General features: G+C 45.5%; 1 protein-coding gene across 1 annotated transcript in view; it reads left to right on the top strand.

Moving 5' to 3' along the window:
- Positions 1-25,429, top strand: part of Col23a1 (collagen type XXIII alpha 1 chain) — a 359,610-nt gene that overhangs the window by 290,744 nt on the left and 43,437 nt on the right. Inside the window, exons 3-5 of the mRNA XM_058586543.1 lie at positions 1,320-1,364; positions 18,588-18,595; positions 20,430-20,456. Of these exons, the coding sequence (XP_058442526.1) occupies positions 1,320-1,364; positions 18,588-18,595; positions 20,430-20,456 (80 nt within the window). The remainder of the gene's footprint in view (positions 1-1,319; positions 1,365-18,587; positions 18,596-20,429; positions 20,457-25,429) is intronic.

Raw genomic sequence — 25,429 nt, 5'->3', positions numbered from 1 at the left:
GGGAAACACACATACATTCATTTTTCCATGGTCCACCAAACTCAGACGATTCATAGCCAATCTCCTGTATCTGCTCCATGGTTATTCTGGGAATTCTTGACAGATTTTGAGGCTGACTTTTGCCAGAAAGGGCAATGCCTTATAATACCTGCCTCTCTGTGGACTTTGTACCCAGCTCCGAGCCTAGCATATAGTGATCAGGCAAGACAGAGGTATAAATGTCATTTGCAGATTGCAATGTAGTAATTACCTGCAATTTCACTTCTGCATATCTTTTCCTCTAAGAAAATGGGAGAATCAGGAATAATTAGACTTAGAGGGGTGGGAAGGAAGGCAGAGCATACGACAAAGGGACACCAGGAAAGTGTGCGGTGAGCTGCATCAGAGGTGACAGGATGAGGGACACTGACAGAAGCTTCAAGGCCTCTACCCTACAACCAAAGGCAAGGACTTCCAACCCAGGGCAGGGAGCTGGCCAGCATTCAGTGGCATCAGGGCCACCCGGGTCTCAGGGACCAATACAGGTAGAGGACCAGAGGTGGAGGCAGGAGGGTCTGCAATTATAAATTCAAAAAGGCTTAAAACTGATGGATGGGGCCAGGCTCCCTGCAGAGCGCTTGCCTAGCGTGTGTGAGGCGGTAGGTGCCATCCCCAGTACTGCGGGTGGGGAGAGTCAGGATGAAGGACTGGATCACGTGCTGGTGTGCACATGGTCTGCAATAAAGTACAACAAATGTATAAGCATCTCCCTGGGCTGGTGGAAAGGAAGGAACTGAAGGTTCCAGTGGATGGTAGTAGAAAGACCGTGGATGGATGGTGCCTCTTGTCACCAAATTGAAGCGTTGGAAATGTCCCATAGTGTCTTTATTGGTCTTGATTGTGTCGGCTTTTTTTTTTTCCCTTCTTTGATACCAGAAAGCATTTGTCAGGGTTTTCCTAAGAAAACTCTCTCCCTCGGCCTTCTTTGTCTCCTAAGTCTGAAGTTTCTCAGCTGTAAACTCTCTCCTGCCTCAGGAGCCTCCCGGGAGTATATCTTTTTGGTTGGGGAAGAACTTGTGAATGAATAAGTGAACAGAGGGTGGAATTACAGTAAGGAGTGAGGAATGCAGCCCAGCAGGGAGCCAGTGTCTGGAGGAGCCAGGGCAGGGGACAGCAAGCCGGCCTCGGCCTCAGCCTTGGCCATGTGGCAGGCTGCTCCCAGGATACTGTCACAGGTGTGGGCAGGTGGGCCCCAGCAGTGGGGAACCAGCAGCTGGCAGGCTGTTCCCAAGCCCCCTGGCTTCCCTTCTCAATGAATCCATCTTTGTTTTCCTCCCTAGGTGCCCCTGGACGGCGTGGCAAGCCCGGAAGAAGAGGCGACCCTGGTGAGTCCTGGGTTTTCTTAATTTCTAAACCAGGCCTGGGAAGAACACAACTGGCCAGAACCTGGCTGGAGGTGCCAGCCACCGACTCCCACCTTTAGTCATGCCCTTCGATCCTGAGTCAGTTCTTCCTCCCTTTTCTAATGCCAGCTGCTGTCCCCAGAGGCCACACTGCCCAATACTGCCTTTTCTTGGCTTCTTGACATCCATAATTCCAGGACTGTCCCATCTCTGCCCTCAGCCACCCCCTGAATCTGTTTATCAGCTTTAGAAACTTCAGTCCCTTGTCAGCCACTCTGAAGTATGGCCTCTGCCATATGGAGGGCAGTTACGACTCTGCCAGCCCAGGCTCTGCCATGCTCTGTCAACCTGCCAGGACAGTTCTCCTGCATGTCTCACTCCCTCCCCAAACTTGGCCTCTCCTTCCCTTGGCAGAGGAAGCCCTTGGGAGGAGCCTCCTCCTCCTTCCAAGCAAACTGCAGACGGACTCACTTATCTACACCACCTTCCTCCCTATCATTTCCATTTCACCCAAAATAAACTCACATTGCACAGTCCCTAGTATCCCCTCTCCCCGCACCTGGCTGCCAGCAACTAAGAGGCATTAACCACATCCCCTCTGCCTCGTCTTCATCTCACCCAAAGGCCAAATTTACCAATGGTTTCCTTCGGGTCATATCAGCACACACTCTGTAGTGTTTAACTTTCTTAGTTACTTACTTAACTTCTTCTCTTCCTTTTCTGTACTCAGTAAATGCTATCTACAAAAAGAAAAGAGTCATTGGAACACTCGTATGCCCTCGTCCCTTTCCACATTCCTTTGTATTTGTGTCTGGAATAGAAGATACAAACTACAGGTGTATCTTAATGATCTCAGCATCAACAGAATGAGGGTGAGAGTGTGAACATGGATACGAGAAACCATCAGGACTTTGGCAAAATAGGTGCAAAATTTGCAAGTCAGATGAAACACTCACTGCTTAAGGACTATTCTATTTTTAAGTGTGATAGATTGATTATAGATATCTTAGTATTTCGTTTCCCTAAATATCTGGGGCTGCTTAAAGAAAATGCTTTAAAGGTTCATATTATTTGAATTAGTGGTTCTGTGGTCACAAGCCTAGTATAAGATTGTTTTCTCTTTAAACAACGTCTTTATCTTTCTTGACCCTCACTCTGTGTCACTTCCCTTCCGCCCTGGGTATTTCTGGCTCAGTTCAGGGCCCACATCTGACCTCTAGTTCTTTGCCTTTTTTAATGAGACCCCCACTTGCCTCTTAAATGAATCCACCTTTGGCCCTCTCCTCTCCTCTCTCCCCACAGTCTCCCACTCCTGTGGCTTCAGCTACTCCCGTGACACTGAGGACACCTCTCTCCCTGCCTCAAGCCCAGTCCTTTCCTCTGGGTCCCAGAGATTAGACACTGCTTCACCAAACTCAGCATCTCCTCCCCTCTTCTCTGCTCTGGCTTCACTACCTCAGGGAGGAGACACCAGCCACCTGCTCCCCTGTGCGGACTCCAGTATCCCCTGTGACCCTTCCTTTCCCCACACCAAGTCCCCTTCCGTCTTCTCAGTACATCTCGGAGCTGGGCCACTTTCTCTCTCTCATGGCCGCAGCCTGCAGCGGCTCTCACCCCGACTCCCTAGTCTATGTCCCTCACATTCAGCCTCACTGTGGGTGTCCAGGGTCCTGTTACCCCTGAGTCCTCACTCTTATGTCCTCCCCTGCCCAGAATATCTCCTTCTTTGTCTAGACTCTTACTCCAAGGTCATTTCTCTTTGTCCTTCAAGTCAAGTTCAAGTAGCTTCTACAGAAAGCCTACTTTAACCCCTCTGGCTAAGGGCTACCACCCCAAGTCTCCAGCATCCAACAGGTAAATGCAGGGGACAGTGAATCACTGAATGACTGACTGTCCTGCCCTTAAGCGGCTTCACAAGAAGGGCGTAGTGGCGAGGCCAGAGGGAGCCACCACCGACAGGACCCCAGGCTGACTGGGCTCAAGAGAATCCAGGGCAGCTTCTCTCAGAGCCTCAGACTCTTCTTCCCAGAGCTGGGTTTGCTCATTAATAGAAAACACCCCTTGTGTTTCTCTTTTTGCCTTGATTTCCAGAAACTGAAGCTGTTTTATGTTTTATGCTAGAAACCTCCATTAGTCTGAATTTGTGTGTATGTGTGTGTTAGCACACCCACTGCACCCCCACACACACCAAATACACGCTCATCACTCAGTTCCTATTTTCTACCATCATAAAAGATTTTACTGCCTTTTATTGTAAGCTCCCTGAAATTCTTTTTGGAAGGGTGTGAGGAATACGTACTTACTTTTCTTTTTTTTAAATATTTTTTTAGTTATAGTTGGACACAATACCTTTATTTTATTATTTATTTATTTTTAAGTGGTGCTAAGGATGGAACCCAGCACCTTGCACATACATACTAGGCGAGCACTCTACTGCTGAGTCACAACCCCAGCCCCACGTAGTCACTTTTTTAAGGACAAAGTAGAGTATGATTCAGCTTACTGGAAAACCCATTCCAAAAGGGGAAATGGATCTGAATAGACATTTCTTAAGGAAGACATACAGATGGCCGAGAGTTTTACGAAAAAATATTTAATAACATTAATCATCAGGAAAGTACAAATCAAAACCACCTTGGTAATTACCTCACCCTCGTAAGAGTGGATATTATCAAGAATGAGAAATTGTAAAAAAAAATAAGTAAATATAATAAAAAAATTTTTAAAAATAAAGAAATTATACTCCATCTATGTATGATGTACCAAAGTGTGTTCTACTGTCATGTATAACTAATTCGAACAAATTTTCTTAAAAGAAGCAAAAGGTAAAAAAAAAATGACTAAAAATAACAAGTACTGTCAAGGAGGTGGAGAAAAGGGAATTCTTGCACACGATTGGTAGGAATGTAAATTTGTGCATCCATTAGGGAAAACCTATGAAGGTTCCTGAAAAAAATGCTCAAATAGGGACTGGGGGTGTGGCTCAGTGGTATAGTGTTTGCCTAGCATGCATGAGGCCCTGGGTTCGATCCTCAGCACAATAAACAAATAAATAAATGTTTAAATAGGATTACCATCTCATCCATCAGTCCCATTCCTGGGTAGTTATCAAAGGAAATGAATTCAGTATGTTGAAGGCATCCACACTTTACGTTTAGTGCAACTCTATTCACAATAACCCAGAAATGTAAACAATCTAAGTATCCATCAACTGACAAATGAATAAAGAATATACACCATGGAATACTATTCAGCCATAAAAAGAATGAAATATTGTAATTTGCAATAATATGGAAGAGGTCATTAGGTTAAGTGAAATAAGGCAGACACCAAAAGACAAGTACTACTTGATCTCACTCATGTATGGAATCTAAAAATTGATCTCACAGAAGTGTGGAGTAGGGTGGTGGTTACCCAAGTCTGTGGGCAGTGGGTGGATTGGCATTGAGGAAGTGTTGATCAATGGGTACTAAGTTACAGTTAGATAAGACCAAGAAGTTCTGGTGTGTTATTACTCAGGAGTGTGACTTTAGACAACAATAATGCAGTATATATTTCAAAAAGCTAGAAGAGCCAGGTGCGGTGGTACATACCTATAATCCCAGCAGCCTTGGAGGCTAAGGCAGGAGGATCACAGGTTCAAAGCCAGCGTCAGCAATTTAGTGAGACCCTGTCTCAAAATAAAAAACAAAAAGGGTTGGGGATGTGGCTTACTCATTAAGTGCCCCTGGGTACCATGGTACGAAAAAAGAAAAGATTTTCAAAACCTTCACCATAAAGAAATTATGAATGTTTGAAGAGATAAATATGTTTAATCTGATTTAAACATTACAAAATGTATACATGTATTAAAACATTACATCACACCTCATCAATGTGTACAATTTTCTGACCAGTTTAAAAATAAAAAAATTTAGTAAATACAAAAAAATCCAAGGATGTAACAAAAGCTGCTTTATGAATTCTTCAAAACTGGGTTTCATTTAAGGAAATATCTACATTATTTGACTGTTCAGATTGCTCTGAATTATCGTGAAGATTGTAGTAAATATAGGATAATGTATCCAGCCATTTACTAATATGTTTGAATAAATAAACCAAATTAATACACATAATTTATAATTAAACAATCATGGTTACTAATAGCTCACTAGCATCTGGTTTGTCTACTTGCTTTTAGAAAAAAAAATCTAGAAAAAAATGAAGGTCCTTAAGAAAATCATAAAAATAAAGTACTTTGCCAGATGTGGTAGAGATGCATGTCTGTAATCCCAGCAACTCTGGAGACTGAAGCAGGAAAATTACAAATTCAAGGCTAGTCTCAGCAACTTAGGAAGACCCTATCTCAAAATTAAAAAAAAATAAAAAGGACTTGAGATATAGCTCAGTGGTAAAACTTATAATATATAAGTGGTAAATTTTTTTTTACTTAGCAATTTAAATATGGAGGAGGAAAGAAAGAAAGAAAACCCATTCAAATTAGGACTCCAGTTTATTACAGTCCAAGAAAGAGCCCCAATATATATGAAGCAAAACCTGACAGGACTCAACAATAATAGTGGTGGACTTCAGTACCCCATTTTTTTCTTTTTTTAATATTTTTTTAGTTGTTGCCGAAACTTTTTTCTTTTTTATTTACTTATATGCGGTGCTGTGAATCAAACCCAGTGCCTCACGCGTGCTAGGCAAGAGCTCTACCACTGAGCCACAACCCCAGCCCCAGTACCCCCATGTTTAACAATGAATAGAATCAATAGACAAAAGAAGTGAAGAATCAGAATAAACATAGAAGCCAAGCATACCTAACTGACATCTATAGACTATCCCAACGAACAACAGAACATACACTATTTTCAAGTGAATATGGAATATTTTCCAGGACAGGCAATGTGTTAGGCTATTAAAAAAAAAAATTAAACATCCTACTCCTAAAAGACAATGACTCAAACAACAAATCACAAAGGAAATCAAAATATCCTTTGAGATGAATAAAAATTAAAACACAACATGCCAAAATTTAATGAAATATTGCTAAAGATGTGTTCAGAGGGGTATATTTATAGCTACAAATACCTGTGTTTGAAAAAAAAAAACTGTCAAGTCAACAACAAAACCTACCATCTTAAGACACTAGAAGGATAAGAGCAAAATTAAGCCAAAGAAGAAAGAAAAACAAATTAGAGCAGAAAGAGATGAAAGCAAAAAAATGGAAAAATAATAGTGAAAATCAACCAAACCAAAAGATGTTTCTTTGAAAAATCAACAAAAGTAGCAAAACTTTAGAGAGACTAAGGGAACCTCAATAAGACTAACACTGACTTCCCATCCACAACACTGGAGTCCAGAAAACAGGGGGATAACATGATATATTCAAAGGCCGAAAAAAATGCACAGCGAGAATCTTCTATCCAGCAAAACTACTTCCCAAGGCTGAAGGAAAGCCAGGAGAGGTGGCCCATGCGTATAATCCCAGCAGCTAAGAGGCTGAAGCAGGAGAATCGAAAATTCAAAGCCAACCTCAGAAATGTGAGACCCTGAGCAACTCAGTGAGACCCTGTCTCTAAATAAAATACAAACTAGGGCTGGGGATGTGGCTCAGTGGTTGAGTGCCCCTGAAGTCGATCCCCGGTACCACTCCCCACCCAAAAAAAAAAAAATGAAGGAAAAATAAAATCATATTGTAGTGACAGTTGCACATTTTTGTAAAGATACTGAAAATTATTGATGTATACACTTTTGAAAGAATGAACTTTAAGGTGCAGTTGGCCCTCTGTGTATCCACAGGGTCTGGATTCCCAGATTCAACCTATCACAGGTATACCATTCCATAGTTAGGGATCCAATGCTCCTCAACGTGTACAGACTTTTTTTCTTGTCATTATTCCCTAAACAATGTAGTATAACAACTGTTGACCTAGAATTTACATTGTGTTAGGTATTATAAGTCATCTGGAGGTGATTTAAAGTATATAGGAAAGCATATGTAGGTTATATGCAAATACCACACCATTTTATATAATGGACTTGAGCATGAATGGATTTGGGTATTCTTGGAGGTCCTAGAAGCAATCCTTGTCAGATACCAAGGGATCAACTGTACATTAATTATATCTCAATAAATATGTTTTGTTTTTTGTGTACTGGGGATTGAACCCAAGGCTTCACGTGTGATAAGCAAGTATTCGACCAGTGAGCTATATCCCCAGCTCTTTTGATCTTTTATTTTGAGACAGTGTCTCCCTAAATTGCCCAGGCCGGCCTTGAACTTGCAATCCTGCCTCAACTTCCTGAGTAGCTGTGACTACAGGTGCGTGCCACCACGCCTGGCTGTTTTTGTTTTTAGTTTTTCAATGGCTTTACATTCCACCCAAACTTGTAATCAGCACCACTGCCAGCCCTGCAGTTTCTGAGTAATTTCCTGAACTGACCTCCAGGCTGGCCTGCTTGGCACTGGATTCCAGAGATGCTGCTCTGTACCTGATCCTCCCACCACAGCCAAACTTCTAGAGGCCCATTCGGGGTGCCATTAAAAAAGGAGTGACTCCAAGTCTGTTGTACAATCAGGGTTAGTTCTTCAACATGAAATCAAACAACGGAAATCTACCAGCTGTGTTTCTCTTCTCCATAAGGTCTAAGGGGTCACGTGTGCACACACTAGAAAGAAAGAATATGCTACCATTCCATCCTGCTCTTGGTTTTGGTGCCTGTACAGGGCACTTTATTTACACACAGTCTGTGGTTCAAGCCTCATCCAGAAAGGCAGGGATGGCTACTCCCGCATTTCACAGAACCAACTCTTAATCACTTTCTCCCTGCTCACGAACTCATAATTGCCTGCCTTACTGCATCTACCTTTTCCCAAAGGACCAGTGCTTTTAAATTTTTTCCTACTCCTTTGGGGGGGAAAAAAATCTCCCGAGAAACACGATGGAAGGTTCTTGACCTTATGGTGGGAGTTGGTTTGGATTTTTGAAAGGTGAGACCCAGGGTGTGACATCTTATCTAAGCTGGCGGAATGGGAGAGGCAGAGGTCTTGTCCAGACCAGGGAGGGTAACAGTCCCGAGGAGTTAGGAGTCCAGGATAAGAGAGAAGCAGGTACGGAGCTGATGCAGGGACAATGACCCCCAGCCACCAGCCCCCACCTCCAGTGCTGGGCCAGAACCTGCAAGGCTGTGGGTTATATCTTCCCAGCTTGCTTTTCCAGGAAAGCTAAAAGTGCCCTTTGGGAAACTGACTATCTCCAGAGGAGCTAGAAAATCAAGGTGAGCATTGTGAACTCCCAGACTTACCACCTGCCTCTGCTTACTTACCAACACTGAGCAGGCAACTTCCCACCCGAGCAACACCGCCTAACCTTGAGTGCGTACAGCTCCCAATTTGGGAAACCCGGTTGAGCTACATACATCCCACTCAAGAGGGTCCAGAATCATTGAATCCTCTACTTGCTCAGTCCTTTTTATTTATTTCCCAAGTCATCTGGCTCTTACTTAATTGCTCCCACATTTCAGTGCTGGGAACATATGTTTGAAAGTTTTATACAGAAGGGCTGGGGTAGAAAACCCACTCTTGGGACCAGGCCATGGGGATTAACTCAGCCAGACTCACTTTCCAAGCAGGGATCCCCTGCATAATCTGAGCCACACCTCCGGCCCTGTCCCTCACTCTTGGGTGCCCAGCTGGCTGCTGGTTGTAGACGCCAACTCCAGAGGCTGTGGCAGAGGCAGCACAAACGCCCTAGAACCGAGTCAAGTGCAGAGCCACCAGGCAGCTCCTGTCCCTTTTGCCTTCATCTGATCAACACCTATTTATTAAGTGATTGGGCCTGGCAGGCCCTGAGCTAGGTGGCGGGAGACTGCATGAAGAGGGCAGATGTGGTTGCGACTATGAGGAACCTCCCTTGATGGTGGGGCTGATAGACAGTCATGACAGATGGTGGCAAGTACTAAGAAGGAAATATGGGAGGTATGATAGAAACCAACGAAGATGTCCTTAGATGCCACAGTTGTGGAAAGCTGTCCAAAGCAGTGATAATGAAGTCAGGCCCCCTGGGCCCAGGAACATGGCAGATGTGAACATCCTAAGACCCCAGAGAACCTTGGGAAATTGAGAGAGATGAGTGGAGCAGGGAGCAGCAGCCCAGGACGTCAGGGGTTGACAAAGGACCAGGTCATACAGAAGAGCTTTTCCAGGAGTTTGGATTTTTTTTTTTTTTAAGGTTCCCCTGTCTGGAGGGGTTGGGTGCCTAGGAGTCTAATTAGAAAGCTGTGACAATGACACTGCTGTGAAGCAGTGGTGGCCTCCTGAACTGATGTCGGGGGGCCCAAGAAAGGTGCTGTGCCAGTGTTTTGGAACCTTGCAGGTGGGCAGTGAGATCTGTCTCTGAATGCTGCTGTTCCCGTGCTAGTCCCCTCCAGACACTGTGGAGGATGGCATGGGTTAGGGTCCCACAGGACTGCTTCCAGCCCAGACTGCCCCCTCACTAGCTGGGTGATCTCAGACACAACACATACCTTCCCCAGGACTTCCGAGGAAGTTCAATAGAGTATAGAGCTCTTTCTGCCCGGTTTCTCTCCCTTCTTCCTTGTTAGGCTCAAGGTTAGACTGCCTGGGTTATGCCCAGGTCAGGAAGATGTGCCACTGGGCATGGTAACTTTTCTGAACCTCAATTTCCTCATCTAAAAATGCACCTGGTGAGGTTGCTGCAAGTGTTACGTGACATGATCTGAGGAGAGCAGGCACTTACGTTCCCAGAGCCTGAGGTTACTCTCCACCCCTCCTACATCTCCCCTGGGATGCACCTCAGACCAGGACCTTAGGCTCTGCTCTCAGGACCCTTAGCTCTCAGAGGGAACTTCCTTGGAGGGAGGGTGGAGGTAAGTATTAGGAAAGCTGAGGACCTAACAAAAACAAGGCGTTTTTTCCTCACGATGTTCAAGTTCAAGTGTATTAACTTTTCGATATACATGAATCCATGAGATGGAAGAGTCCCCACCAAAAGCTCCTGACTAAAACAACCCCATAACCACTTCCTTGTGTTCATGCCTAAAGATGTTCCATATCTATACAAACAAAAGTCTATAGATTCTTTTTTCTTTTTTTTTTTCCTTTTTTTTTTTTCTTTTGCCATTTTGAGGATCAAACCCAGGGCCTCATGCTTTCCAGGCAAGCACTCTACCCCTGACCGCATTCCCAGCCTGAATCTGCAGATTTTTAGCACAAATGGCTGCATGTTATATATGCCATCCAATACCTTTCTTTCAAAATGTAACAATATACCTTAGAAACCTATCCAAACATATAAAATGTATCTTTTTCGTGGTTCTATAATGTTCTATTTATAGATATGCCATCTTTCATTTCATCAGTACCATTTTTCTGTTTCTAATGTTTTTGATATTTCAAGTGGTTAATGGTTCTACAATGAATATTCTGATAACACCTGGTTTTGTTTCGTTTTGTTTTTTCTTGGTACCAGTGACTGAAGCTAGGAGCAATTAACCATCAAATCAAGCCACAGCCCTTTTTTTCTTTCTTTCTTTCTTTCTTTAACTAGGATCCTCCTTCCTCAGCCTCCCGAATAGCTGGGATTGCAGGCATGCACCATCATGCCTAGTTATACTTGTCTTTTTTACATATATGTTAATATTTCTACAGAATAAATTTCTAGGGGGATAATTGCTGTGGCAGTTAGAATATACATTTTAAATCTTAATATGTATTGCCAAATCACTCTGAATTGATAATATCCCAATGTATCCTCTCTCACCTGTGTGTGAGATGACTGTCCTTATCGCTCTCACATGGTAGTTCATCAGTGTTATTATTTGGATAGGAGGTGTCCCCCAAAAGCTCCTGTGTTAATGTAGGAATTTTCAGAGGTTAAATGATTTTACTATGAAAACTGTAAGCTAATCAGTCCATCCCAATTTGGATAGACTAACTCTGGGTGGTGGGACATGGCTGGAGAAGTTGGGTCACTGGGTATGTACCCTAGAAGGGTTCATCTTCCCTTCAGCTCCTTCCCCCCTCTCTGTCTGCCTCCTGGCTACCATGAATGCAGCAGCCTCACCCTTCCACCATGATATCCTGCCTCACCTTGGGCCCAGAGCAATGGAGTAAGCTGACCATGAACTAAACCTCCAAAACCAATTTTAACCTTCATTTCTGTTTTTATGAAAGATCATTTGCTTTTGTAAATACAAAAATACAAAAACTAATCCTCATGCACAATTCATATTTTTAAATTTTTGTTTTAATTAGTTATACATGACATTATAATGCACTTTAATACATCATATATAATGGAGTATGATTTCTCATTCTTCTGGTTGTACATGATGTAGGATCACACTGGTTGCAACTATTATGGAAAGAAGTATAGAGATTCCTCAGAAAACTTGGAATGGAACGACCATGTGACTTCTCCGTCTATATCCAAAGGACTTAAAATCAGCATATTACAATGATGCAGCCACATCAATGTTTATAGCAGCTCAGTTCACAATAGCTAAGCTATGGAACCAACCTAGGTGCCCTTCAACAGATGAATGGATTAAAAAAAATGTGATACACACACACACACACACACACACACACACACACTGGACTACTCAGCCTTAAAGAAGAATGAAATTATGGCATTTGCCAGTAAGTGGATGAAGCTAGAGAATATCATGCTAAGTGAAATAAGCCAATCCCCAAAAACCAAAAGCTACATGTTTTCTCTTATGTGCAGATGCTAATTCATAATTCATATTTTTAAGGGCTCTTTTTATTTTCTGACCTATGAACTCCAGAGTCATATCTTTGGGCCATTTTTCCATTAGGTTGATGATATTTTGACTGTTGATTTCTGGCAGTGTTTTTATATCCCAGTATCTAGACTTTGTGACGTGAGTTAAATACACGATTCCCCGTTTGGCCTTTGACTTTGCTTACAGGGCTTTCTGCCTGGCAGAATTTCTTTTCTTTCTTTTTTTCTTTTTTTTTTTTTGGGGGGGTGGGGGGGCTTTATGTGATTGGATCAGACATTTCTTTTATGGTTTCTGGGTTATGAGCTACAGTCAAGAAATCCTTGGGCTGGGGATGTGGCTCAAGCGGTAGCACGCTCCGCTGGCATGCGTGCAGCCCGGGTTCGATCCTCAGCACCACATACAAACAAAGATGTTGTGTCCGCCGAAAACTGAAAAAATAAATATTAAAAATTCTCTCTCTCTCTCTCTCTAAAAAAGAAAGAAAGCCTGCCCTTCTCCAGGGTTAGAAAAAAAATTTCCCACATTTTCCTCTAGGAGTTTCATGATTTTTTTTAAACATGTAAATTATCTCTGTAAATTTTGGAATTATCCTGGTTTATGCTGAGGCATTGATTCAACTTCACTTACTCCTGGATAACTACCAGTTCTCCTGCATTCCCTATTAATAACACATCTCTCCCATTTCAAGGGACTCCAGTAGAGTGTTGCAGCCTGCAGATCCCTGCATGGAGGTCATGATGGGATTTAGACTTTTGTACTAAAAGAGAGAGAGTTGGGAAAGGGAGTGTCACTACCAGACTTGCATTTGAAAAACATCACTCTGGTCCCAGAAAAGAAGCCAGAATGACATTGAAGCTTTATATGACCCCAGGTGAATCTACCTCAATGCTAGTAGATGTCACCTGCTGGGTCATCAGCCCTCTCACTTCTGAGTGAATTCCTGTAACTTGTTTTTTCCTCCTTTAGGGTTTTCTGTGTTTGATTTTTTTAATTGGCAGATAATAATTGTCCATATTTCTGGAGTACGGTGTGATGTTTTGATACATGTATATAATTTGCAGTGCTCAAATCAATGTAATGAGCATCGCCATCATCTCAAATATGCATCACTTCTTTGTATTGGGCATATTCAAAATCCTCTCTTTTAGCTATTTTGATATATAATAGATTATTATTAACTACTGTTACCCTATTGTGCTATAGAAAATAGTAATCCTGGGGGCTGGGGTTGTGGCTCAGTGGTAGAGCACTTACCTAACATGTGTGAGGCCCTGGGTTAGATCCTCAGCACCACATAAAGATAAATAAATAAAGATATTGTGTCCAGGGGCTGGGGATGGGGCTCAAGTGGTAACGTGCTCGCCTGGCATGCACGGAGCTCTGGGTTTGATCCTCAGCACCACATAAAATAAAATAAAGATGTTGTGTCCACCAAAAACTGAAAATAAATATAAATATTAAAAGATTCTCTCTTTCTAAAAAAAAAAAAAAAAAGATATTGTGTCCATCTACAACTAAAAATACTGTAAAAAAAAAAAAAAAGAAAAGAAAATAGTAATCCTGCTATCCAACTGTATTTATGTACTGATCAATCAACTGTCTCTATCTTCCCCTCCTTTCTACCCTTCCCAGTCCAGTGAATCTGGGAAGAAGCTCCTCACACATGCTGACCTCTGGGTTCTATGGCCTCCTCTTCTCCAGTGACCTGGACCCCCACAGGACCATCACAGCCTCCCACTGCCATGACCTGGCCCAGTTCCTCATCATCATTAATAAAAGCAGTCCACAAAACCTCAGTTCAGAGTCCAGCCCACTCCCTTAGTTCCCTGACCTCACAATCCTTCCACCTCACCCATCTTCAGATCCATGCATCAACCACCTTGTTCCTTGCCCCTCGTCCCCTCCAGTTTACAGCACTCAGTTCCTTCAACCTGCGCCCTGCTACCCTTTCACCTCTTACTCTTCACCTGCCCGGCTCCAGCACCCACGAAGCTCACAGGACACCAATTTTGAATCCCAGCCACCCACGGCCTCCTTCATCCTGGTCACCTGGGACTGACAGCCTCACTTCCTACTTCACTAGAGAAGTGGGCACAACCAGAAGAGAACTTCAGTTAAATTCCAACATCCTCAGCCACACACTGAGCAGCTCCATGTTCTGCCTCCCTGCCCATTGCCGAGGTTGGAGACTCCAGGCTCCCTCATGTACCTGCACCCCGCTCTGCACCAGCCCCTTCCACCTCCTCAACAGCATTGCTCTAGGAATCTCCCTTTCTCCTACTCGTTGAATCTCTCCCTCTCTGCAGGATGACTCCTGTTCAATTAAAAACTGCCATAGTACCTCTCATCTTAAAAAAAAAAAAAAAAAAACTCTTCTCTGGACCCCATGAACCCCAAAGCATCCACTCTGATCTTTTGCTTCCCCCTGCAGCGCAACTCCTCAAAAGCACTCGCGGTTCACATTCCTCCCTCTTCTCCCCTAACCTGTCTCCAGTCAGGCTCCCATCCCATCACTGGGTACTATACAGGCGATCGCTCCCTCCTCCTCCTCCTCCTCAAGACACTTTTCACAACGTGGTTTTCAGGACTTCCTTCTCTTCTCCCCAACTCCTAACAGTTGGGGTGTCCCTGAACACCATGTACACCAAGCTGAGCTCCTGATCCCTTCAGCAAAACCCTCCCAGCACAATCTCCTCACCTCCAGGGATGGTAACTCCATCCTTTGGCCAAAATCATGGCATCTTCCTTGACTCATCCCCTCACGCTCTCCATTCAGTCTGTCAGGAAATCCTCTCCATGCGTCTTCACCACCCACCCAGAACCTAACCACTTCCTTCAGCACTGATCCAAAACCCAACCACTTCCACCCCATTCACTGCTACCTCTGGCTATGGGCCACCATTCTCTCTCCCCTGCATTGCTGCAAACAGCCTCTGGCTTCTACTCTTGCTGCCCCTCATAGTGATCATTTAAAATGCTAGCCAGGTTGTATCCTGTCAGGATCTGACAAGGGCTCCCCCATCACAGAGATAAGATAAAGTCCCAAGAGTGGCCAACAGGGCCTCCCCCACCGGCCATCAACCCCAGTGCCTCTCTACAGCTACTTCCCATTCTTCTCCAGGCCCATTGGCTCCCCTTGCTGCTCCTTAAACATGCCAGGCACCCTCCTGCCCTTGGGTCTTCCCTTTGCCTGGTACATATTTTCCCCAGCAATCGGCCCTCCCAAGACCTACACTTCCTTCAAGGCTTGGCTCAGAGGTCATCTCAGGATGACATTTTCCCTGAACATCCTGTGGAGTATTCCAATCTGCCCCTCCCCAGCACAAATGGTCCCCCCTCTCTTAAACACTAGAGCCTCTCTTCTATGATTCATATTGACTTCCAAGTGATTCGTTATGTTTATGTATCTCATCTGTCACTCTCATTAGAAGGGAAACTCCATTAAGATGGGGATTTTTGCCATTTTCACTGATGTATCCCAGGTACCTAGAACAGTGGTTGGCAGAGGGCAGGCACTTGGTATCTGAGGAATGATGAGTGACTAAGGATGTCAGCTGGGAATCACTGTAGCAGTCCAAAGATGATAGTAAGAGGGATTAGGGTTGTGGAGTTGGAAAGAGATCAGTGGATGGATTCCAGAGTAGGAAACAATGGGCTGATAGTCTCACCTACTTGGGAGGCTAAAGTAGGAGGATAATTTGGGCCTGGGAGTTTGAGACCAGCCTGGGCAACCTAGTGAGACCAGGTCTCAAAAATAAATAAATAAAACTTAAAAACAAGCAAAAGAAACAATGGATGCATGAATAGATTGGGGGATGGAGAGCATATCCAGGGTGGGTCCTCCTTTTCCAGTTCACACAACTGGATGGGGGTGACATCCTTCACTGAGACCAGGAACCATGGAAGAGGAGCCAGGCTTAGGGAAGAAGATCGTAAGTGTGTTTGTGCACGTGTTGGAGGAAATGGAATCATTCAAGAAGAAATGTTAAGTGGGCATCTCGGAAAGGGAGACTGGGATTCAGAGGCACAGTCGGGGCTGGAGATACACATTCGGGACTCTTCTGCAGAGGGTAGCCACAGCATGGATAAGATTATTAAAGAGGACAGAAGAGAAGAACCAGCAGAGAAGTGAATTAAGGAGCTAGATCCCACCCTTGAGCCTTGAGGAAACTTCACACATAAGACTGGGGCCAGGAAAGTGGGTGGAATATGACATTTTGGAAGCCACATGAAGCAACTGCTTCAATAACCTTTCAGTCAGTCTGGGATGTAACTCAGTGGTAGAGCAGAGCATGGGTTCCATACCTAGCACCAAAAGAAATCAAAGGAGGAGAAGGAGGAGCCATCAGTCAGCAGCAGGGATTCAGCAGGCCGAGTAAAATGAGCAGGAGACAATGGCTTGGTTCATTGGTGTGGAGGCGGGTCAGGTCTTTGGAGACATTGTGAGAAGGAATGGGTTGAATCCAAATCAGAGAGTCACAATTAAGTGGAGGATGAGGAGTTCAAGACAGTGAGAGTGGATGCCTCTTGGAAGCAATCTAGTCTCCAGGCAAAGATGGGGTAGTCATAGAAGGGGATTGGGACCAAAAGGTGCTTTTTTTTTATGAATGGGATTAGAGCGCATTTCAAAGTTGTTGGGAAGGATCTGGCCTGAGAGAGTGAGCTGACTGCAACAGACAGGGAGCGGAGAGGGGAAGGGAGGGACCCAGGGAAGGCATTGCAGGAAGCTGGCCTTCACTGGAGGTGAGTCAGTCCCTTGGAATGAACTCATGCATGTGGAGAAGCAGGTGAGCACAGGCACAGGTGCCGTGTACGTCTGGCCTTGGGAAGGTGATGGTGACTCTCCCAAAGCTTCTGTTTTCTTTGTAAAATAAGAAGCAAGGTCTTGCTGGAAAAGGAAGGGTCGATGGGATGTCCGAGCTGCCAACGCCCTGCTCTGCTCCCCGGTATAGTTAGGAAAACCACAACCTCCCCGAACCTGTGTTGCCATTCTTGAGGATTAGTATATCAGTTTTCCCAGCCAAAAATCCTAGTCATCTCTCCTTCCTCCATAACCTCCCTTAACCTCCCATTCAGTCACCCAGCAAGTCCCAACTGACCTCTCTGACTAGTGCCTCCTGACTCTCACCTGTCCGTCACCATCATCATCCACACAGGGACACCTGCAGGGACCTATGAGCCCCCCTCATTGCTCCTCCATGCAGAACCCATCAGTGACATCCTGCTGCCCTTAGGATCAAGCCCTCTCCTGCCTGTCACTTGAAAACAGCCCCCCCACCCCACCCCACCTCATCCTCCACCCCCCACCCCCCCACCCCCACCCCCGCTCTGCTGGAGTCTGTACCTAGGCCCCTCCTCCACTGCATTCTGCTCCATTTCTCTTGCTCCTCAAAATCCCAGGGATCTTGGGGTGTTCCATCTCTGCAGCACTCCTCCCTCCACTGCCTCACCCTGTTAACTCACTTCTCTCACCTCCTGGACTCAGCCCATCCCTCTTCCTGAGTCGGCCATCCTGGGGCAGCTCCTTGTTGAGTGCTTGGAACTCCCTGTGCTTCCCCCGGCATGGTTTTCCTAAGTGTCCATCTGTTGAATAAACATTCCATGAGTCAAAGGTCTCGACCCTTGTACTCACTACTGGGTCCCATTCTTTACCTCCGGCAGCTCCCTGCTCACATGGGCCATCCATAATTACTCATTGATCAACTGACCGCATGTTGTATGTGGCCTCATTATGCAGTGAGGTTTGAGGTCTCACAGGAACAGAGAAGTCACTGGTTGGGCCAGTACTGGAGCCCACTTTCCAGAATGTGTGCCATCACTAACCAACTACAGCCATCCCTCAATCTCTCTCTCTCTCTCTCTCTCTCTCTCTCTCTCTCACACACACACACACACACACACACACTCACACACACACCAACCCCTCCCCCACCAATGTTTCTAGACTTGTCCCCTTCAATGTCCTCATGCACATCTAACCCCAGGGCTGGACCACAGGCCTCCCCCTCCCCCACTCTGCTCACACTCACAGATCCATGTGACCTTACCTCTCCCCAAAGTGTTTTCCCTCAATAGAAATGAGCGAACCCATAGTGAGCCCCAAAACTTATTTTTCAAGCAGGAACAAGGTCAATTCTCACTCAGTTGCTAGAACCCAACATGAATGAGCACCAACCAGCTTCCTCGAATGAATGCATGAACCAATACATATGGCAAGTGTCATTACCACCCACATGACCATCCCGACCCCTCCAAGGACAAAAATGCCTCTTCTTCTCTGCCACTTGGCCTTGGGACTGACACTTGATTGTAAAGCTATTACAGACAATAGCTGTGACACCGTTAAAACCTTGGCAAGAGGTGATGGGACCAGTAGTTGTGCTGAGAACAGGCAAAGGGACCTTCTCTGTCTTCAGTGCTGATGGTGGCTCCTCTGCTTGTGTTTTGCAGGTCCTCCAGTAAGTGTCCTGGCTTTGTGCTCATCTCCTGAAAGATAAGACATTTATTCGGTTTTCTCTCTATAGCACACCCATGAAAATAATTTTTGTTTAAAAAGATGTATCCTTTAAAAAAAATGAGTGCTGAAGTTGTGGCCCAGAGATAGGGAGCACTTGTCTCACATGCATAAGGCACCAGATTTGATCCTCAGCACCACATAAAAATAAATAAAGATATTCTGTCCATATAAAGCTAAAAAAAATATTAAGAAAAAAATTGTGTTGGAGGTGTAACTCAGTGCTAAGATTTCCTAGCATGTGCAAGGCCCTGGGTTTGACCTCCAGCACTAGAGGAAAAAAAAAAAGAGAGGAAAAGAAAAATATCCATCTAAGACAGGGGCCATATTCTTTATTTACCTGGCAGAAAAATGCAAGGCAAGCCTAGAAGCTGTGGGTGTGACTTGCCTGCTGAAACATCCTGTGACTGGCACGAGCCTGGCGGCTCCTTATCAAATCTTTGGCTCAACCTAGTGCACAGAAATGCAAGTACAAGGCCCGTATTTGTGCAATGGTCTGCAGCCGCTGATATTTTTAAATGTTTTTTTATCAGATGAGCATTGGCAAAGGAGGCTGTAGAGTCAAGCAGTGTCTCCAGGAATGAATTGGGCTTCGTCACGAGGTCCAGGATTCGTTTTCCTTCTTGACCAGAATGTCTCCCTCCCTGGCTTAGACAGCTGGGACCTCATGAGCCTAAGTGACTGATGAGGGTGTTGAGATGGCAGCAGAAAAGTGCCACTGTGGTTAAGAAGGGTGTGAGGAGAAGCACTGAGCCGCCCCACAATTTCCCTCAGTTCAGTCGGCCAGGGGCAGTTTGGAAGCAGGATTCTCCGTGGCCTTGGAAATCTCACATTCTCCAGGCCCGGAGATGCTTCTGTCTTTGAGTCCTCTTGGCAGTTTTTCAGAACCTGATAAATTCTGATGAGTCCATTAAGAAGCACATTGACAGTCCACTTGAACCAAAATGAACCTTCCAAAGGAATTCTTTTCTGCTGAGCCCTTTTGGGGTTTGACTGCCTTTTATCCCAATTCATTTCCCCCATCAGCACCCTTCCGGATCTGGGCTTCTCCAGGCATGTAGCTCCACTTTGAGCCAAAAAAGCAAGCCAACAAAAATGCATAGATGTATTGGCCACAAGGGAGGTTTCCTTGTTGGGGATGTTCCTGGTGGTCCCCCGGAGACTGGGGTGAGCTCGCTGAAATGCAAAATACAGAGGATGGTTGAGCGATTGTTTTTTGACTTGGTTGTTGAAATACTAGATGTATTAAACAAATGCAGAAATGTTCGAGCGACAACTTGCAATCAGGGCTGACCTTTGCTGGGGGACAGAGAAGTAGCCAGTAGCCATAAATGTCCCTGTTCCTCCAGTTCACCCCATCCCAGTGGAACCGGGGAGGAAATGAGTATTTCCACAAGTCCAATTTAAGGAATATTTTCAGTTCCTGGTTCAGTCATGGTAGATGTGACAGTGCCCTCCTGAACCTCGTGTCCCCATATGGTCTTCATCATATGCCCCAGATGACGTGGGAGGGACACACCTGAGTGCACACCCTGGTGGCTCCAATGGAGGCTCACGCCCCTTCCAGCTGCCCGACTGGCAGGAAAAGGGTCCTCTGTCCCCCAGACCATCGGAGCCCTAGGGTTCTCCCCCTTAAAACAGCGAGCTACCGCCAACAGCAGCCGCTTCTGCAAACCATGCGGAACGTGGAGGGGGGGATGCTGGGCCCTGAGTCCTAAGTGTTGCCAGATGGTTTTCTGCCGAAAGTCTGATTATTAATGACATATTAATTACCACAGGGGCAATCAGGACGAGATGGCTACCCGGTAATTTGTCATTTATTTTTTGCTCTCTCTGCCCTTTCCTCTTAAGCCGATATCCTTTCCCTGAGACTTGATTGAATTCTCTCCTCTCCTATCTTCCTTCTCTGCTCCTAAGTAGCTGTGATCTTTCCATGGAGGGGACTAGCACAAGGTCTGCACAGACTCAGGCCACACAGATTTTCAGGTTGCCCTGGAGACAAGCAAAGAGGTTTCCCATGGATGATCCAGAAGCATTGAGTGCACCCAACACTGTACCCTCCAGGACAGAGTGCCAGCCCTGAGCAGGGAGTGCAGCCTGTGGCTGGGACATGCCTTTTCCAAAGGGTCTGACTGCCAGTCTCTTCCCAGTGGGCAGAGGGTCCCTGTCCCAGCCCCCCATGGCATGTTACCACTCAGGAACAGGGCTTCAGTTGATCCAGTCTGGCTTTTTTGGTATCGTTACCTCTCAGATCTTCCACATTTCAGCTAAAAGTTACCTTACACTTGGAGTAGACGCCCCCAGCCCAGGCCTCGGGGGCACCACATCAGAATTAAGAGAGGATGTGACCCTGACACTGTCAAGTCCTGCAGAGGTTAAGGACTGTGACAATCACATCCAGAAGACCTGATGCATCAGAGCAGGAGTGGGGCCAGCGGAAGAGTTACTTAGTATCACCATCATATGGAGAGACAGACATTCTGTGCCTTCGGGACAGGAAGACGCAGGATGGGAAATGTTGGTTGATTCAGAAGTCGTTCTAATGACCAAATCCATCCAGGGTCAGGATGGGCTAGTGACAGAAGTAGGTGGTCCCCAGTTCTGCAGATGCTTTCCCAGTAGGCCAGGGAAAGCAGTACTGCCTCCAGCATCAGGGAGACCTGGACTTGGATTCCATCTCTACAGGCTCTTGGCTGGGTGACCTCAGGAAAGATACTCACTCTCTCTGAGCTTCCATTTCCTGCTCTGTGAATAGGGTAATGAAAGCCTCCTGTGCTGTGTAAGACTTGGGAGTAAATGAGACTGAGGAGAGGACAGCTATGCATAAAGCACAAAGTAGGTCACAAACTCAGTCCTCCAGGACTGGGTAGAAACTTTGGGGACATTTATCTTATGCCCAGAGCAACCCCGTGCTAGGTCCAGAGTAGCCTGGGGTCTCCCAGTTGATCAAGGCAGCTCCCCCAGCAGCAGTCAACTTGGCATCTCAGACAAGGAAACCCCCAGCTCTGCGTGAAGAAAGAATGAAATGTGAAAGGGAGCCATGATCCGCTTCATCCCCCGGGAGCATCCTGGGGTCAGGGTCCTACCCACCTCCCAGCCACCTTCCTGATTAGGAAACAGTCAGGTCCCCATTCCTGCACATGGCAGCCAGAGTCTTAGGGAGTCACAGGCTTTTGCTAAAATATTTCAGCCTCCCACTGGGAGATTATCAGCATTCCCAGCTAGGTGCTCACAGAGCTACTCCCGGAGACCTGGTTAACTGCCCCTCCAGGGTTTCTCTGTAGAGATGCTGCTCAACTTACAATGGGCTTACATCCTGGTACCCCATCCTAAATTGAAATTTTCTCAGATCAAAATTGCACTTAATGGAGCCCATCTATAATCCCAGCAATTTGGGAAACTGAGGAAAGAGGATCACAAATTTAAGGCCAAACTCAGCAACTTAGTGAGAACCTGTCGAGAAAAAAAAAAAAAAAGTCTGGGAGCAGTGGTAGAGCATCTCTAGGTTTAATCTCCAGGACCCCCCCCAAAAAAAAAAAGGAGAAGGAAGAAAAATTTTAAAGAGAATGCCTATATGAACCTAGCCTACAAAACGTCCTAGCTTAGCAGCACTGTGAGGTCTAAGCTGTCCCCACCCCCACGATCTTGGGGCTGATGGAGCCACAGCTCACTGCCCTCCCCTGCCCAGAACTTGTCCCCAGTTCTGCAGATGCTCTCCCAGCACCCTTGTCCCTCTGCATATCCACACATCCAAAGGGGACGGCTGGGAGGTTGGTGACTTTCCCTCCTGCCCCGTGTTTGCTTCCTCTGGGCGAAGGGTGACTGGGATCCCTTTTCCTTGGCTGATGATGGTGACATTTTTTCCAAAGTAAGGCATCTGTCCCCTCTAGAGGCTTCTCCTCTCCCTGCCTTCCTCCTTTGACCAGGTCAGGTTAGGGGGTGGCTGTGGCTCTGTGAGTGACAGGCAGGCAGGAGGCTGGTGTGGAGTTAAGCAGCCAGGGTTTGAATCTAGTTTTGCCACTCATCAGCGTGGAACTGCAGGCAAGCCACCAAGCCATCCTGAGTCCCCGGCTCCTTTCTTATAAATGGAGGATGATAAAGGTCCCTTTCTTAGGGAGCCAGGGTTTGGGTAAAATGAGGTCACAAGTACCCAGAATGCCACAGGTCACAGCAAACCAAGGTTGTCAGTAGCTGAGGACACTACAAGATTGTTGGGAATTACACAGGAAGTTTATTCTGTGACAGATGTTGGCTCCAAGCCTGTCCCAGAGAAGGGACTCTGTGAATGCTGGCATCTGGGAATGTAGGGATGGGGATATATGGAACCCAAGTGTCCCTCTGGCTTGAAGCTGGGAGCTTCCTGGAAAGGAAAAGGGTGAGGACCCAGCGAGCCTTCCTCACTTCCTGTTCCCAGGCAGCTCTGAGCCTTGGTCCTGAAAGCAGCTCCTTCTAATCACTGAGAAGTCCCAATCAGGCTGGGCCCAGTGAGGGATAAAGGGACCCTGTCAAAATCTCCAGGACATTGGTGTCAAACCTCAGTTGACCCTTTCCAGAGGCCACCCTGGCCAACTGTCATACAGACCCCCATCTCCACACAGATTTGGGCATCTTCCCTGGCTGGGCTGGGCCCACTCCTGGTTCAGGATATTAGTGAGCAAGCATCAGGAGCAAGCTTACCAAGCTGCATGCCTCCAAACGCCCTCATGGGCATCTCTTTTGTGAGACCCATGGGATAGGATGACACCCTGCTTGGCTTCCCTGCAAGAGGGAAAGCAGGCCCATGCAAGGAAGGGAAGGACTTCTGTGGGCACAGGGGACCCACGTGTTTTGAACTGAAGACTGATCTCTTAGCTGTGGAGCACAAGAGAGCTTGGCCTGCTCTTGGCTTGAAACGTGTTTACAGATGGCTCCATGCAGCCATCCCAGGTTGGGGAGGCTGCCTGGTGCCAAGTATTCTTGGCCACTTATGAGACCCCTCATTTATACAGAGGATCACCATGGGCTTCAAGTTGGTCAGGCGCACATCCAGTTCTTAGCTCAGTGGTGTGGACTCGGACAGGTCCTTGACCTCTCAGAACCCTGGGGAGGTCACACCTGTGGAATTGAAGGATTAAATAAGTTCCCTACAAAGCCCATGTCCAGTCCAATGTGTGGCAGCCCCTCCCTACGTATCACTATCTTCCTCATCACTGAATAAAACTCAACAGAAGGAAAGACAGGCTTGAGAAATCATCCCAGCTGAGCACAGTGACTCATGCCCGTAATTCCAAGAATTCTGGAGGCTAAAGCAAGAGGATTGCAAATTCAAGACCAGCCTCAGTAACTCAGGGAGACCCTGTCTCAAAATAAAAAGGTCTGGGGATGTAGCTCAATAGTAGAGCATCCCTGGGTTCAATTCCCAGTATTGAGAGAGAGAGAGAGAGAGAGAGAGAGAGAGAGAGAAATCATCCTAATCTTACATATTGTATGCATGTATTAAAATACATCTCAATTTAATCAATCAAAGATCTTTTTATTCATTGTGCTGGGGATGAAACCCAGGGCTTCACACATGCTATGCAAGCGCTCTACCACTGAGCTACAACCTCAGTTCAAAATAAGATTAAAAAAGGAATAACGAAAAGCAGGGGGAGGAAAAGATGATGATATAAAATCATTCTAATTGACTGAACATACATTTGGGGCATTTGGAAAGAAAAATGGTTTTGAGAGTGATCAGTTTGATAAAAATCTTTTTTTTTATTGTTGGTTTTTGGTTGAGAAGTTTGTTGTTGTTGGGTTTTTTAGTATTTGGTTTGGTTTTTGTTTCTTTTTGCATCTTAGTAAAAAACTTTAAGACCATCCTCAAGGAGGACATTTGTTCTCTTTTGCCAGAACCTTGTTAATTTCTAGGGGGAAATAAGATCAAGAACAGAGTAAAGCAAAGGGCCGTGGCAGAGACCATGTCGCCTGCATTTTCTGCATTCACCCTTCCTGGCCCCTCAGCTGAAACCAGGTCCACATGTGCAGAAATACAAGTGGCCAAGGGACATGGGGCATAGGGGCCACCCACATCTGTGGGCCAGGTTGTAGATTCAAGGTGGTCAGAGCTGACAAGGACCCTGGGGTCACCTTGTCATGCCCTCCCTGAAGAGGCTGGCCTGACCTTTCTATTTCTGAGGGTTAATTAACAGCACTCTTCTGGTTGTAATAGTGCATGTCTATTGCAGAACATTTGGCAAAATAGAGAAAAGCACACACAAAAAAAAGACTAAAGTAATCTCTAGTCCTACTATCCACAGATAAGTCTTCTCAATATTTTACTGGTTGCTCTTCTAGGACTTTTTATATGCCAGCTTGTTTTAATATTTATTATCATAAAAATGGGATCACAAGAAACACACTTTCTTATAAACTATCTTTTTCACTTAATATATCATGAGACATTTCCACATCATTAAAAATCCTCATAGAATATAATAACTACATAGTATTTAATCATATGTATAATTTATTTAACCAGTCTCCAAGTTATACTATTTATATTGACAATTTTTCATCCTTAGAGTCAACATCCTGGAAATAAAAGTAGACTTATTTCCATGATTATCTTTATAGAATAAATGTCTAGAAGTCGAATTGCTGTACCAAAGGGTTTGCACATGTTTAAGGCTTTTGATGTGTATTGCCAAATTGCCCTCCAGGAGGCTGCACTAATTTACATTCCCACCAACAGCGTATGAAAATGCCGTTTCCCCAAACTCTGGCCAACTGTGGGTATTATTTAATTTATTTCAAT

This window comes from Marmota monax, unplaced genomic scaffold (assembly GCF_021218885.2).
Source record: "Marmota monax isolate L192 unplaced genomic scaffold, Marmota_monax_Labrador192_F-V1.1 WCK01_AAM20220418_F8-fsc00199, whole genome shotgun sequence".
Taxonomy (NCBI): domain Eukaryota; kingdom Metazoa; phylum Chordata; class Mammalia; order Rodentia; family Sciuridae; genus Marmota; species Marmota monax.
This window is presented reverse-complemented; position numbering and strand designations above follow the sequence as displayed.